The sequence below is a fragment of the Vicia villosa genome, unplaced genomic scaffold (genome assembly GCF_029867415.1).
Source record: "Vicia villosa cultivar HV-30 ecotype Madison, WI unplaced genomic scaffold, Vvil1.0 ctg.003335F_1_1, whole genome shotgun sequence".
Taxonomy (NCBI): domain Eukaryota; kingdom Viridiplantae; phylum Streptophyta; class Magnoliopsida; order Fabales; family Fabaceae; genus Vicia; species Vicia villosa.
The window spans coordinates 168,933-183,960 of record NW_026706181.1 but is presented as its reverse complement, the minus strand read 5'-3'; the positions used below and the strand labels follow the sequence as shown (position 1 = coordinate 183,960).

At 35.7% G+C, this 15,028-nt stretch overlaps 1 protein-coding gene across 1 annotated transcript; it reads right to left on the bottom strand.

The window, feature by feature from the left end:
* Window positions 1-1,969: 1,969 nt before the first annotated feature.
* Window positions 1,970-6,951, bottom strand: LOC131640844 (NAC domain-containing protein 35-like). The gene is made up of 4 exons (XM_058911220.1): window positions 6,939-6,951; window positions 3,628-3,924; window positions 3,141-3,412; window positions 1,970-2,774 (listed from the first exon to the last, which is right to left on the bottom strand). The coding sequence occupies exons 1-4, from the start codon at window positions 6,949-6,951 to the stop codon at window positions 2,244-2,246; spliced, it is 1,113 nt and encodes a 370-aa protein (XP_058767203.1). The 3' UTR covers window positions 1,970-2,243.
* Window positions 6,952-15,028: the final 8,077 nt, after the last annotated feature.

Sequence of the window (15,028 nt, the reverse complement as noted above, 5' to 3'; positions counted from 1 at the left end):
TAAAAATTAAGTTATATTTGAAAACCAACTTAGATTAATCAATGTTTTTCGAACTGCATTCATCTTGTAATTCATCTATCGCTTTTTAACACGTAGAACTTAGTCCAATGCCCCAAGTTCTTCAAAGCAACAATTCATTCTCTTTTTGTTAATATTGCAAAACATCAAATTTGTTGAGAGATTCTGAATCATTTTCATTGTTGTCATCATAATAATCATCTTCATTGATTAAAATAATGATGATGATAGCGATGTTGATGATTTTGAAGTAGTCAACATATTAATGCTTTGCAAAATAAACTAGGAGAGAATGAAACCGTCTCTTTGAAGAACTTGAGGCATTGAACCAAATTATATATGTTAAATAGCAAGATATGAATTACAATATGCATGCAATTTGAAAAATATGGTTCATTTAAGTTGTTTTTCAAGAATAATTTAATTTTTCAAATTATTATCTTCTACATCAATTTTAATGGTTCTATATGTTTAGTAAAGTGTGGGGAAAAATAAACAATCTACATATTATATAATAAGCTCATGGTACTTTCCACGACGGTTATCTTCTGTAACTGTGGTGAAATAATTATATTCAAAATAAATTGCTATTGCTTGGTTTCGAATCCATGACCTAAACATATTTCACAATGGTTGTGTAGTATAACGGTTGTGATAGGTAGCGCGCTAGCTAGCATATCATCACGGCCGCGCCGTCGTGGTGGAAAGCATCATACATACAATCACCCCCTTACCTCATAATGGTTAGTCAAATGTTATGGTATCCCTTTTCTAACTATTGTGGTATCATCTTTATATAGTAGTATTAGTATATCTTATGTCGTCGATCGGCCCTTTAATGCCTCGTTATTTATATATAGTTATATTTTTTTCTAATAAAAAATTCTATTAAGAATTTAATTGTTAAACTTTTAAAATTTTCCTTTTGATTATATAATCCTTTAAATTTTTGAAAGTTTAACATTTTGTAGTTCAATATTTTGCAAATTTATGAATTTGTAAATTTACCATTAAAATGAAATCTTTTAAAATAAAAATAATAATAATAATTTATTTTTGACTTAATATCTTTTTATTCCTTTAACTTGACATCAAAATTCATTTTGACTCCTTTTGTGTTTTTCCTCATTAATTAGAAGAAAAAAAAACTAATGATATGTTTTGAAAAGGTGAGAAATCAATATGATATTTTTTTAAGTTTAGGGATGACAGTAGGTAAGGTACTATATTACTCGTCCTCGTACCCGTAGTTCAAAAAAATCTCTGTATTCGATTCCATATTCGCGTGAGCATCAAACTTTATACTCGTACCTTGTGGGTACTAAATACCCTTACTCGGTCCTATTAACTGTATTTCTAGTTAAAAAATCTATTAATTGAAAAATATCACATCATTTTAATTTTTTAACAAAAAAATTCAAAATTTTTATTATTGATTTGTGAAATAAAAAAATATTTATATTAAAATGTGTAATAGTTCAATTGTGTCGTATTTAAATATATAAATATTTTTTTTATAAGAATTTCAATTAAAATATACTATTATGCGGGTATGGGACGGTGTGGGTACTAAGGTATTCATGCGCGCACTCGTACTCGCATATTTTAATAGGTAATTATTTGTGTCCGCATCTATACCAGTTTTAGCAGATTTTTATCCAACCTACTATAAATAATTTTTACGGGTGTCCATTAGGGGTACAACTGTCATCCCAATTTAAGTTACATAATCAAGTGTGTGTGATTTAGTAATGAAGGCTTAGGTCTTTTTTTTCATGTTCGAATATATATATATATAACCAATGTAAAATATTTTTACACTGTCAATCAGTCACCATCATGTGAAAAACTTTAATGACATGACATATTGATGATTCTCTATTGGATAACAGTGTAAAACTATTTTACATCGTCGTTACCTTTTTAACTCATTAAAAAAACAATATGGAAAAAACTTATAAATGTTAGTTACTGTGTTCAAATAAATTTTTATTTCGTTGTACACTGATATAGTACAGCAGCCAACATACCTGAGTCGTACTCGTACAACATAGTTATATAATTGGAATCCAAAATCATATAAATTAGAGCAAGGAAAAGGGTCTGTTTAATGTTGATACATGAAAATACAACGTACCAATATCTTGATATAAAAAAACACACAGATCATAAATATAAAAGGATCATTAATTGATTATTAAATATTACTTGAAGGCTAGGATATGTTACGTACTGTGCTCTCTGTTTGCAGCCTCAGGGATAGGGTTATAGTTATTCCATTCCCACTGCCGCTCAGAGAAGATGGTTGTGAGCGAATTCGGGAGCAAGTTTAGAGGCAGAGTAGGTGATTGCATGAGCAAAGTAGAAAACTTATTTGGATAGCTTTGTTGTTGATAACTTGTTAGTATGTTTAGATCATCATCTGCCATAACACTGCTGGTTGGGATGAAAGTACCACACACAGAAGGATCTGCAGGTTGTACTTGCTGATCTATGGGAGCTACTAGCCCTGGAATAACAGTTGGGTCGCTTTCATTCATTTTATAAACTATATGATCATCAATTACCTGTGGCTGTGGCTGTGGCTGTAGATGACTAATTCCCATAAACGCCATGTTCAGGTGTTGTTTCTTGTCCAAATATGAACTTGTTGACGATGAGCTTGATGGGAGACAACGAGGGAAGGATATGGAGGGAGGAAGAGGATGGTCTTCCACACCCGCTCTCTTGTAAACACGGCAAAGTGATATTTCAACCTACCAAATAATGAATTAGAATATATAATATATAAATATATATATAGTAGAGATCTAGCTATATATGAACTTGGTGAATGATTGATTCATGATGAATGCATGAGTAAGTAATTATAAGGAAGAAAGTAATAAAGAAATGTAAACCTAGCTAGCTCTATGATAAATTAAATTATAGTCACGAGAAAAATTTGTAGAATTAAATCATTTCCTTTATGGTCGGACGCTGTAATTAATGTCTAGATAGATGATGCATGCATAAGCAGTTATGAAAATATTATAGAATAACAAGCAGTTATATATATTGATGTTACCAATTCCTCGTGATATTTAGATCTGAAAGTACAAGAAGGTTTGCATGGTGCCTACCTTGTGAATTAATCTTTGAGTTTCATGTTGAGGCAAACGATGCTCGTTCATTATCCAACTTGTTCGGATGCCTTTTGGAGCTTTCCCAGAATAGAAAACTAGGGTTTTCTTAAGCCCGATTGAACGGAAGTTCTCTGTTCGAATCATCCTATCAGCTCCTGTTGCTTTCCAATACCCAGAAGGTGTAACACGATTTGGACGATCACCGTTACGATACTTCCTATCTCGGGGCACATAAAAGTACCACTCCTTCTCACCAATTGCTGCCAACCCTGCTCAATTCATCATATATATTTTATTTATAGAGTGAAAGATTTCACAGGGATCTATGTGTTTGAATTTTATTGATATACTAATATAGATGTTTACTAAACAAACGAATTGATATTATAAGTAAAAGGTCAAGTAAGGTTGGCTTGTTGAAGAATTCCTTATAGAAAAGGGAAACTATAACTTTATGATTAAATATATATAATATAATATATACCAGGAAGCTCCCAAGGGTCATAGCGATAAAGATCAAGGAAAGTAATAAGCTCGACATTGAAAGGCTTGCCCTCCACCTTACGGCGAAGGTAGAACTCCACGAGTTCTTCTTCAGTTGGGTGGAAACGAAACCCAGGCATCACAATGTCGTGAGCATGATCATCTGGCTTGTTGTTGTCATTGTTAATGGCATCATGGCTGTTGCTTTGACTCATGGTCACACTCATGAAGCTTGAGGAAGTACCTGCTGCAATTCTCGTTAACAGTAACTTGTTTAATTGGTTTCGACTCACCTGATCTTATAAATTGATGGTGCCGGTTGGCATAAATAGATAGATCATATACTGTACTATACATTACAAATCTAGAAAGAGAGTAAATTACCATTTCTTTATTATTTTTTATATAACCAAAAATAATTAATATATCACCAAATAAACCCTACGATGTTCTATGCATTCCACTTGGGCAACATCGCTCACCCTAAACATTAATAAAAAACAACAGAAGAAAAACTCATGCAAACAAAATCATTCACATCTAAATTTACATTTTCTATTACTTATGTGTTTTAAATCCAATTGGCATGCATTGAAAATTAAATTTAACTTCCAAATATATGATAGGAATTAGTCTCCAATTTCATCCAATTTACGTCCTTCATTTTCACCACTTCAATTTCTTCGACCCAATAGACGCGTAGATAACATAATCACTTTATTGAATTGATTCTTATCTTTTGAATATCAATCTAATTATAAATCACCCTTTGAGGTTGTACTTGGGATAACAATGTAGTCATACTAGTTTAAGATATGATAATATTGACCTTTAAAATAAATATTGATTTACAATCAATTTTTTTTCTTTCGAATTTAAAACAAACAAAATTAATTATGAGAGTACGAGGGTATCCAAGACGATACATCATATATCAAACTTTAATATGATGGACAACACTCACAAGGGTTACAATCACATAAACTAGTATTTCTATCTTTTATATATATATATATATATATATATATATATATATATATATATATATATATATATATATATATATATATATATATAGGACGACTCAAGTAAGAACACTCGGTTATTATGAGAAATGAGAACAATGAATCACGACCATTAAATTTTGATTTGTTGATTTTAATGAACTGGATTGCTTTCTTTTTCTATATTGATTTAAAATAAATATTAAGGATCATAGAAAGAGAAACCAATCCAATCCATTAAAATAAACAAATCAAAATTTAATGATCGTGATTCATTGTTTTCATTTCTCATAATAACCAAGTGTTCTCGCTTAAGTAAATGATTCTTCCTTCAATATGATTTGAATTGCAAGGAAAGGTCCAAAGATAGCAAGTTGATTCAAGGGGTTTGACCTAAAAAGTCAACATTTTAAGTCAAAGTTCAAAATATTGTAACTCTTTCAATTTTCAATATTTTTTAGTGCCTATTTGAGTATATGATTCTTCCTGAAGTCCCCTACAATTTTCTTCTCATGTTAAGAGTCAATTATGCTTGGAGGACCATCAAAATTTTAGAAACATTAGAGGTCACTTTGTGGACTTAGTGAAATTTGACCTATTTTCAAGTGGATTTTACTTGACTATCAAAGACCATAACTCTCTCAACGTTCAACATTTTTGGATGATTATTTTTGCCATGAACTCTACTTGATGTTATCTACTGGTTTGCTTCAAAAATCAAGAGTCAATTATGCTTGAAAGGCCATGAAAAGTTGGATAACATTATAGGTCATTTTTTACTTAGAATTATTTTGACTTGTAACTTTAGGTCATTGCAGAAATGTCAAAACTGGAAAATTTATCCAATTTAGGTCGACCTATCCTGAACCAGTTTCCAAACTGCAACTCCATGCACAATTTTGGTAGACGCATGAAGACTAGAAGGTCAACGCGTCGCTGGCAAAAATTGAAATTTTGGGCATCGAAGTATTGTTTCAGCTCACCAACACACATACACATATATACTCCTATGCATACTATCATGAAGCAACATTGGAACCTAAAAGATACACAGGTCTTCTCATCTTCATTCTTCTTCCTACTGTTACCCTAGGATTTCGACTTATTTAATAATGGTAAATAATCCCTAAAACAGGTGAGATTATTAAAGAATCTAAAGAGAAAAGTCTGACTAAAAGGTCTTGTTTAGTCAAAGCTGACGTTCGACTATCTACAAATCATCATTGCCAAGGTTCGACTAGAATTAGTCAATATGCATGTTCGACTAGAACAAACAGAAAAAACTTAGACGTTTTGTTTAAGTATAGTCTTGAAGTCGGAAGGCATCAGAAGTTAGCTTCTGAGTAAGAGGCAGTTTCAAGCAGTTTTCTGGCAGTTTTCACAGGACACGTGGAGGTCTCACAGTTGAAGATCTTGCATGTCGAAGACACGTGTTGACTGATAATCAGTCGACCGTTAGTAGTAGTTATTTTATTTTTACTATTTAAGCCAGTTCCATAGGAACAGTTTAGGGTCCGCATTTTCTACAAAACACAAGTAAACTCAAATCTCTGTGCAATAATGAGTGACGAGTGCAACTTTGGAATGTATGTATGCGTACCAGTTTAATTTATGCAATCATTTTACGTTATATATCATTTTCAGTGCACATTTATTGCTTTCTATTGCTTTTGATTATTCTAAAGCCTTTAATTTCAATGTTTACTTTTACTTTAAAGTCATTGCTGCATTTAATACAAACCAGATACACGTAATAAATAAATTAAAGCAATTAGTCCTGGAATATTCTAGTTGATTCCGCAAAAGTAACCTTTAATAAGGAAACTAGCGCTTGTTTACCATATTTCTGGGTAAACAAATTGGCACGCCCAGTGGGACTCGTCAATTGCTGTTTGTTTTATATTTGTTAGTGTAATAGTTATGTATGATACTAAGAAGTGGTCGAAAATTAACTAACATGTCTGAAGTTAATACAAATGATTCTGACCTTTCTGGAAATCAAGGAGTTGTTCTAACCGGAACAACATCACAAAATGCCGCAAATTCATCCCCAGTTAGAACAACAAATATTGGTGGATCGACGGCAGCAACATTGGTATCATCACCAATGAATGTACGGTCACCGTTTAACCCATTACGACCGCCGTTTCATGGAATGATACCTCCACCAGGTTTTAACCCTCAGTTTGGAATGCCTACGTCTATGATGCAAGGTTTGCACACAAATCCTTCATTATATTCCGACAGCATGATGGAAACAAGCACATCGAATCCCGGGGGTCGACCTATGGGTATAGGTTACAATAACCAGGCTTTGCCATCTTTAAGTACTACGTCAATGTTGTCAATTCGACAACAAATAGACGAAAGTAATCATGAAATGGTGAATGCCCTGACTCAACAAATGGGAACTGTTTTTACTCCCATGATAAACAACACGAACCAAAGTTATGAGATATTGGCTGGACAAATGGCCAGAATAGCGGATTTCTTTGGAGCACCCCCACAACCAAACCTTTCGACTACCCAAGGGTCAAATGTGAGAGGAGTTGAACCTACAAGACATGGGAACCAAATTGAACAAGATATCCCTAGAGTAGTACAAAGGCATCAAAATGCTGATCAGGTCCTTAGAAATATCCAGCAAGATGTCAATGTTGGACACAATAATATCTCTAATGTAGTCGAGCAAATTTTAGTCCAGAATGGAATAAATGTAGGTTTGCATAGACCAAATTTCGTTTCCCCGCTGTCAGAATATGTGAGGCAAACAGAATTGCCTAGGGGTTGGAAAGTCCCAAAATTCACCAAATTTGCTGGTGAGACTGGCGAGTCGACAGTCGAACATATTGCTAGGTTCCAGACAGAGGCTGGAGAAATAGCAAACAATGAAAATCTAAAGATGAAATATTTTTCAAGTTCTTTAACAAAAAATGCGTTTACTTGGTTCACGACTTTATCTCCACAATCTTTGTTCTCATGGAACCAATTAGAACGATTGTTCCATGAGCAATTTTACATGGGACAGTCGAAGATTAGTTTGAAAGAATTAGCTGGAGTTAGGCGAAAGAGTACAGAACCAGTCGACGACTATCTAAACCGTTTTAGGTTACTGAAAGCTAGATGTTTCATACAAATTCCTGAACATGAGTTAGTCGAAATGGCTGCAGGTGGGTTAGATTATTCCATAAGGAAGAAATTAGACACCCAACATTTGAGAGATATGGCACAACTGGCAGATAGAGTACGCCAGGTCGAAAGGCTAAAAGCTGAAAAAGCCAGAGTTAGTAAATATCATAAGAAAGAAAATATAGCTTATGTTACTACAAGTGAGTTCGACTCCAATAGTGATAGTGAATACGAAGAGGGAGAAGTCAATGTGGCTGAATTGAAGCCAGGACCACCATATGTATATAAATTACTCAAGCCCTCAAAAGATAAAAATCCGATCGAAAGTAAAAAATGAAAAAATTTCTAGTAAAACGTATTCATTTGATATAACAAAATGTGATGAAATATTTGATTTGTTGGTTGCTGATGGGCAAATCATAGTACCCCCAGGACTTAAAAATCCTCCTCTTGAACAAAAGAAAAAAAGAGGATTTTGTAAATTTCATAATTTCTTGGGTCATAAGACTTCTCAATGTGTCCTTTTCAGGGATCTGGTGCAGAAAGCGTTGAAAGAAGGAAGGCTACAGTTTGGAGAAAAACCAAAGTCATCAATGCAAGTTGATACTGATCCTTTGCAAGTCGAAGAGGCTCATTATACTGAGCTTGCTGATGTGATGATGGTCGAGACTACTGATGGTTTCGTTGGAAAGAAAGACGGTGCTACTGATGGTAAAGTCTTGAACATGGTGTATCCTGAACCAAAAGAAAGCCTTCTGAAATTCCTTGAGAGGTGTCACAACAACAACTCTCAAGTTGGATTATGTCCAAGGTGTGATGCTGTTTTCAATGTTGATGCTGCAAACAGAGTGAGGTTCGACCCTCGTCGAGGCAAGAATCGTCATTTCATGTATACAGGAGAAAACAGTGGTCGAAGGGCTGGAGAATACAGTAAGATGTTTGAAAAGCCAAGGACCTTCCGTCCTAAGACGGATGTCCCTGAAGACAAATGGGTGAAACCCATTAACTTCAGAGGTAAACGTCCAGAATGGCAGATTCAAGGTACTGGAGCAAATGCTGAAGGCTCCTGGACTGATAGTGGATCTAAGAGGAAAGATTACATATCTCCAAACTACAAAGGAAAGAATCCTATGACTCGAACTCAGTGGAGGCGTTACCAAAGGAGTCATAAGAATGGACAGGAAAGCTCGAAAATGGTGCAGGCAGGATTTTCTCACTATCAGCCAAAACCTTTTCACAGGAAGTTGACTGAGGAGCAGGCTAAAATAGCAAATGAGAGACTAGCTGCAGGAATGATCCTGGGAAAGAAACTCATCAAAGAATTAGTTGACGATGATGCTCCGGCTCTCAATACAGGAAAAGAGCCTGAATATTCTCCACTGTCGGACGAAGAGGTCGACGACAACTTTGACATAGAGTCAGATGAGTTGTTAATTGACTGTGGAATTGTATCTGTACTTCCAGCAGAGTTCAACAGAATATCCGAGGTGTCTGAGAATGAAGATGATTTTCTTCCTGACGAGAATGTGGAAGAAACGCCTGTTTGTTATTACGTAATGGGAAAAGGAGTGGTAGAGGAACAAAAGGCTGTGTTTGAGAGGCCAGGTCGAGGAATGATGTATCATTTGAAGCCTTTATTCATAAGGGCAAAAGTGGATGGTGTTCCAATAAACAAAGTGTTTGTCGATGGTGGGGCTGCTGTAAACTTAATGCCTTATTCATCACTTCAGAAAGTGGGTAAATCTGACAAAGATTTAAGGCCCCACAATATGGTGCTGTCTAACTATGAGGGCAAGACAAGTGGAATACTTGGAGTGATCCAAGTAAAATTGGCTGTTGGTTCGACTGTCAGGTCAACTATCTTTATGGTGATTGCATCTCAGGCAAATTTTAAACTGTTGTTGGGTCGAGAATGGATCCATGGCATAGGGGCAGTTCCTTCGACCTTACATCAGCGGGTGGCCATTTGGAGACCAGATGGTATAGTGGAGAATATTGAAGCTGACCAAAGTTATTACAAAACTGAAAGTGGTCGCAGACACTTCGACCAGCATCTGGAAAATGTAGCTCCTTGCTACAAAGCAGAAGAGGTGTATTCTTCTGATGAAAGTGTGTCTAAGTATCTGAACTTAGACCCAAATTATGGTTTCATTTGGAATAAGGAAGATCCCAATGAACCATTGAATCATGCAAGTCCTCCAGAGCAGAGGACAACAATCAAAGACGATGACCACTGAGTTAGAATACCTGGCTCGAATAACGGCTTATTTGGCCGAGAACAAGGAGAAAACGGCTTTAGAAGCCGAACTAGAGAAAAATATGGCTATTGAGGCCATGTTGGTAAAAAATGAAAACAATCAAGAAGTCGATCACCAGGTCGAACGATTTGATGGAATATACGATGACGAACCTTTAGGTTTCGAAATGGATCCATCAGGATCAGTAAAAAGAATGCAAGCTCAAGATCCCCTGGAAGAAATCGATTTGGGTGATGGAATCATTAAAAGGCCTACATATGTAAGCACGAAGCTTGCAAGTGATTTAAAAACCAAGTTGATTCGACTCCTAAAAGAATACAAAGATTGTTTTGCTTGGGATTATCATGAAATGCCTGGGTTGGGTCGACATGTGGTGGAGCATCGACTGCCATTTAACCCAGGTAAGAAACCTATCAAGCAGCTTCCTAGAAGATTTGCGCCAGAGGTTATGGAAAAAATCAAAGTAGAAATTGAAAGATTGCTGAGAAGCAAGTTTATTCGAACTGCGAGGTATGTCGAATGGTTAGCTAATATAGTGCCTGTAATAAAGAAAAATGGTAGCCTTCGTATATGCATAGATTTCAGAGATTTAAATAAGGCTACCCCTAAAGATGAATATCCCATGCCGGTTGCTGAAATATTAGTCGACTCCGCAGCCGGATTCGAATATCTCAGTTTATTAGATGGATATTCAGGTTATAACCAAATTTGTATAGCTGACGAAGATGTGCCTAAGACGGCGTTTCGATGCCCAGGTGCTTTAGGAACTTATGAATGGGTAGTAATGTCCTTTGGTTTAAAAAATGCTGGAGCTACATACCAACGAGCTATGAATTCCATGTTTCATGATTTTATTGACAAGTTTATGCAGGTCTATATTGATGATATTGTAATAAAATCTAACTCTGAAAATGGTCACTTAGACCATCTTCGACAGTCTTTTGAACGTATGAGAAAATATGGACTCAAAATGAATCCGTTAAAATTTGCTTTTGGTGTACATGCAGGGGATTTCTTAGGCTTCGTAGTTCACAAGAAAGGTATTGAGATAAACCAAAACAAGACGAAAGCGATCTTGGAGCTAAAGGCGCCAGAAACAAAGAAACAACTCCAGTCATTGTTGGGGAAGATTAATTTCTTGAGGAGATTTATCTCAAATCTAAGTGGCAAAACGAAGATATTTTCACCACTTGTAAAGCTCAAGAATCAAGATCAATTCAAATGGGAGCAAGAACATCAACAGGCATTCGACCAAATAAAAGCTTATTTAATTAAGCCTCCTATTTTGTTACCCCCCAATAGGACAAAAAGTATGAAATTGTACATAGCTGCATCAGGCTCGACAATTGGGAGTATGTTAGCCCAAGAAGATGATAATGGCGTCGAAAGAGCTATATATTATCTAAGTCGAACCTTAGTAGATGCTGAAAGCCTGAAACTAGGTATAACGATATTGAAAAGTTATGTTTATGCTTGTACTTCTCATGTAATAAACTTAAGCAATATATAAAGCTTGTTGATGTGTATGTGTCCTCTCATTTTGATGTTATTAAACATATGTTGTCTAAACCAATTTTGCATAGTCGAATTAGTAAATGGGCCTTAGCGCTAACTGAATTTTCCTTAACATATGTTCCTTTAAAAGCTATGAAAGGACAAGTTGTGGCTGATTTTATAGTCGAACATGGGTTAGTCGAGTTCTCTGCAAATCTAGTTGAACAAACTAACTGGAAGTTGTTTTTTGACGGTTCTAGTCACAAAAATGGATCAGGCATTTGAGTCTTGATTATTTCTCCTAAAGGACTCCCAACAAAGTTCCATTATAAAATGAAAGAAGTATGCTCTAATAATGAGGTCGAATACGAAGCCTTGATAACTGGCTTGAAAGCCCTAATAGACTTAGGGGCGACACGAGTTGAAATTCGAGGTGATTCTGAGCTGGTAATTCGACAAATCAAGAAAGAGTATAAATGCATCAAAGAAAATCTAATAATTTATTATGCAATTGTGATACGCTTGTTAGAAAAATTCGAACATGTTGAGATCTTGCATGTACCGAGATCTAATAATTACATTACCAATGAATTGGCACAGATTGCTTCTGGGTATAGAGTTTCTAAGAACAAGTTAGAAGATATGGTCGAGATAAAAAATAAAGAAACCCATGAAATATTAGACAAGGTAGGTCAATTGTCGACGTCAAAATTCGAGGGGGTAGATGATAAAGTTGAAAATAAAGATTTGTATGCCTTGGAAATTTTTGCCATCGACAATATGACTGATTCTGATTGGAGAAACCCATTGGTCCAGTACCTAAATAATCCAGTCGGAGGAACTGATCGAAAGATTAAATACAGAGCTCTAAGCTATGTGATATTAGGAAATGATTTATACAAGAAAACAGCTGAAGGCGTATTATTGAAATGCTTAAGTGAAGCTGAAGCATATTTGGCTGTGTCAGAGGTTCATAGTGGTGTTTGTGAAGCTCATCAGTCAGGCCATAAGATGAAGTGGTTGTTGTTTAGACAAGGTTTATATTGGCCGACAATGCTAAAAGATTGTATTGAATATGCAAAAGGATGCCAAGAGTGCCAGAAATTTTCAGGCATTCAACATGTTCCAGCCAGTGAATTGCATGCCATTGTCAAACCTTGGCCTTTTAGAGGATGGGCTTTGGATTTAATAGGAGAAATCAAACCTGCATCTTCTAAACAACAAAGATTCATTTTAGTAGGAATAGACTATTTTACTAAATGGATAGAAGCAATTCCACTAGTTAATGCTGATCAAGAAGCAGTGATTAGTTTCATACAAAAACACGTTATTTACAGATATGGGATTCCAGAAACTATTACTACTGATCAAGGATCAGTTTTTGTTGGTCGAAAGATGCAAGCTTTTGCAGCAGAAACATGATTTAAATTGCTAACATCCACTCCATATTACGCTCAGGCTAATGGTTAGGTCGAAGCTGCTAATAAAGTTATTATAAATTTGATAAAAAAGCATGTGGGGAAAAAGCCAAGAAATTGGCATCAAACGCTCGACCAAATCCTTTGGGCTTGTCGGACGTCACCAAAGGAAGCAATAAATACTACCCCATTTCGTTTGACTTTTGGGCATGATGTTGTATTGCCTGCAGAAATTCATCTATAGTCAACAAGAATTCAACGACAAAACAGTCTTTTGTCTGAAGAGTACTGGAGTATGATGTTAGATGAATTAGTAGAATTAGACGAAGAACGACTAATAACGTTGGATAGGTTAATAAGACAAAAGGAAAAAGTGGCGAAAGCTTACAACAAGAAAGTCAAAGAAAAAACATACATGGTAGGTGATTATGTATGGAAAGTTATTTTACCCATGGATCAAAGGAATAAGTTATTGGGTAAGTGGTCCCTAAGTTGGGAAGGACCGTTCAAAATTTTGCAAGTGTTTTCAAACAATGCATATGAAATTGAAGAACTAAACTCAGATGGTCGAATCTTGAGGATAAATGGTAAATATTTGAAAAAATATAAACCTATACTTCAAGAAATTCGCATAATAGAATAAAACCAAAAGATTATATTAAAATGGCTAAAAATTTGGCCAATCATTACAAAAGTTTCTCATAAAGTACGTTGACAGTCATTACAAAAAAAAATAGCCAGCTAGGTCGAAAACAAAATTACAAAGTTGGAAAGTTATTCCTAAAATAGGCTAACTTGGCTGATTCAAAGTCAATCTTAGAATCAAGTCGAGACAAATTTTGTCTAAGCTGTCGAATGTTGCTTTCCAACTTGAGGGCATTTTCACCATGACCAAGTCCTTTCAAGACTTCTTGGTTAATAATTTCAAGCAAAGGGATTTCTTCAGTTTGAGCCAAATTGAGTTTCTCTTGTTCAAGATCTTGAATCTTCTGGTTGAGAGCATCAATTTGAGCCTTACAGTCATCAATCTTGTTGTCGATCTCTCCCTTCTTATCAGAAAACTTTAAGGTTTTCTCCTGAAATTCTTCAACCTTTTTGGTCGAAGCTGCACTGGCATCCCATTCCCTCTCCATTTTACGCTCTTTGTTCTTTGCTTGACGAGTGATGTTCTTCTTCGTCATAAGGTCCCTCCAGAGTTGGTCGAAGTATGCCTCAAAATCAAATAAGAATTGAACAACAACTGCTGGAAGAGAAGCTTTGATTAGTAAGTCTAGGATCTTACGAATTTCTCCACCAAGGTGTTCAGAACTCTCAAGAACAGCAAGAAACTCAGGTTCGTTCAGATGGGCTTTTAGCTGGCAGATAGCTTCGACAAGAGAAGCATCAATCTCAGCATCAGGATTGGTTGATTGAGCAGGAATCTCAAAAGAACTTGGTCGCAGCTTCTGAAGTCGAAAGAGAGCTTCTAAAGGATTAGTCTTCTTCAAGTCCAGAATTTCCTCCTGACTAAGAGAACTGTTGGAGTTAGTATCGTCAGCAATAGAATGTTGTCTGGACTGAGAAGCTGCATTGTGTTTTGGTCGAGGGACATCTTCGACATTTTTTGTGACAGGTGTTTGTTCGACGATGGTTTTGTCCTGGAGATCTGTCCGACTTCGACCTGGAGTGTTAGCCGAATCAGTGTTGCTTCCAAAAGCGTCAGTCCTTTGAGGGCTAAAAAGGGTGGAGTCAGGAGTGGCTTCAGCAATTTTCTCAGCAACCTCGACAACCTTCTCCTGAGTATGGTCGACAGTTGGTGCATTCTATTTAGGAAAAGTGTTAGAAATTAGAGATATTGAAAGAGATATATTGGAAGAGAATGTTAAGTTACCTCAGGAAGAATTTGAGACGAAGAGATTGTTGGAGCTGTTTGAGGTTTGACAACCACTTTGGGAATGTTCTTTACAACTTTCCGTCTCTTTGGTGGAGTCGGAAGCGGGGGTCGTTAAAAGATCTCACTTTCTTGATTCGGTGGGGATGTAGTTTCGTCTGATTCAGTAGGAACTACCAACTGAAAAGGAAAAGTAACAATTAATGAAGATTAAGGTGGGTTTGATAAG

Bases quoted from the DNA above. Each gene is read 5' to 3' on its own strand.
- LOC131640844 (XM_058911220.1), bottom strand. The intron at 3,413-3,627 runs GTATATATTATA...TGAATTGAGCAG, and splicing joins TGACCCTTGGGAGCTTCCTG to GGTTGGCAGCAATTGGTGAG. The intron at 2,775-3,140 runs GTAGGCACCATG...ATTATTTGGTAG, and splicing joins CTCAAAGATTAATTCACAAG to GTTGAAATATCACTTTGCCG.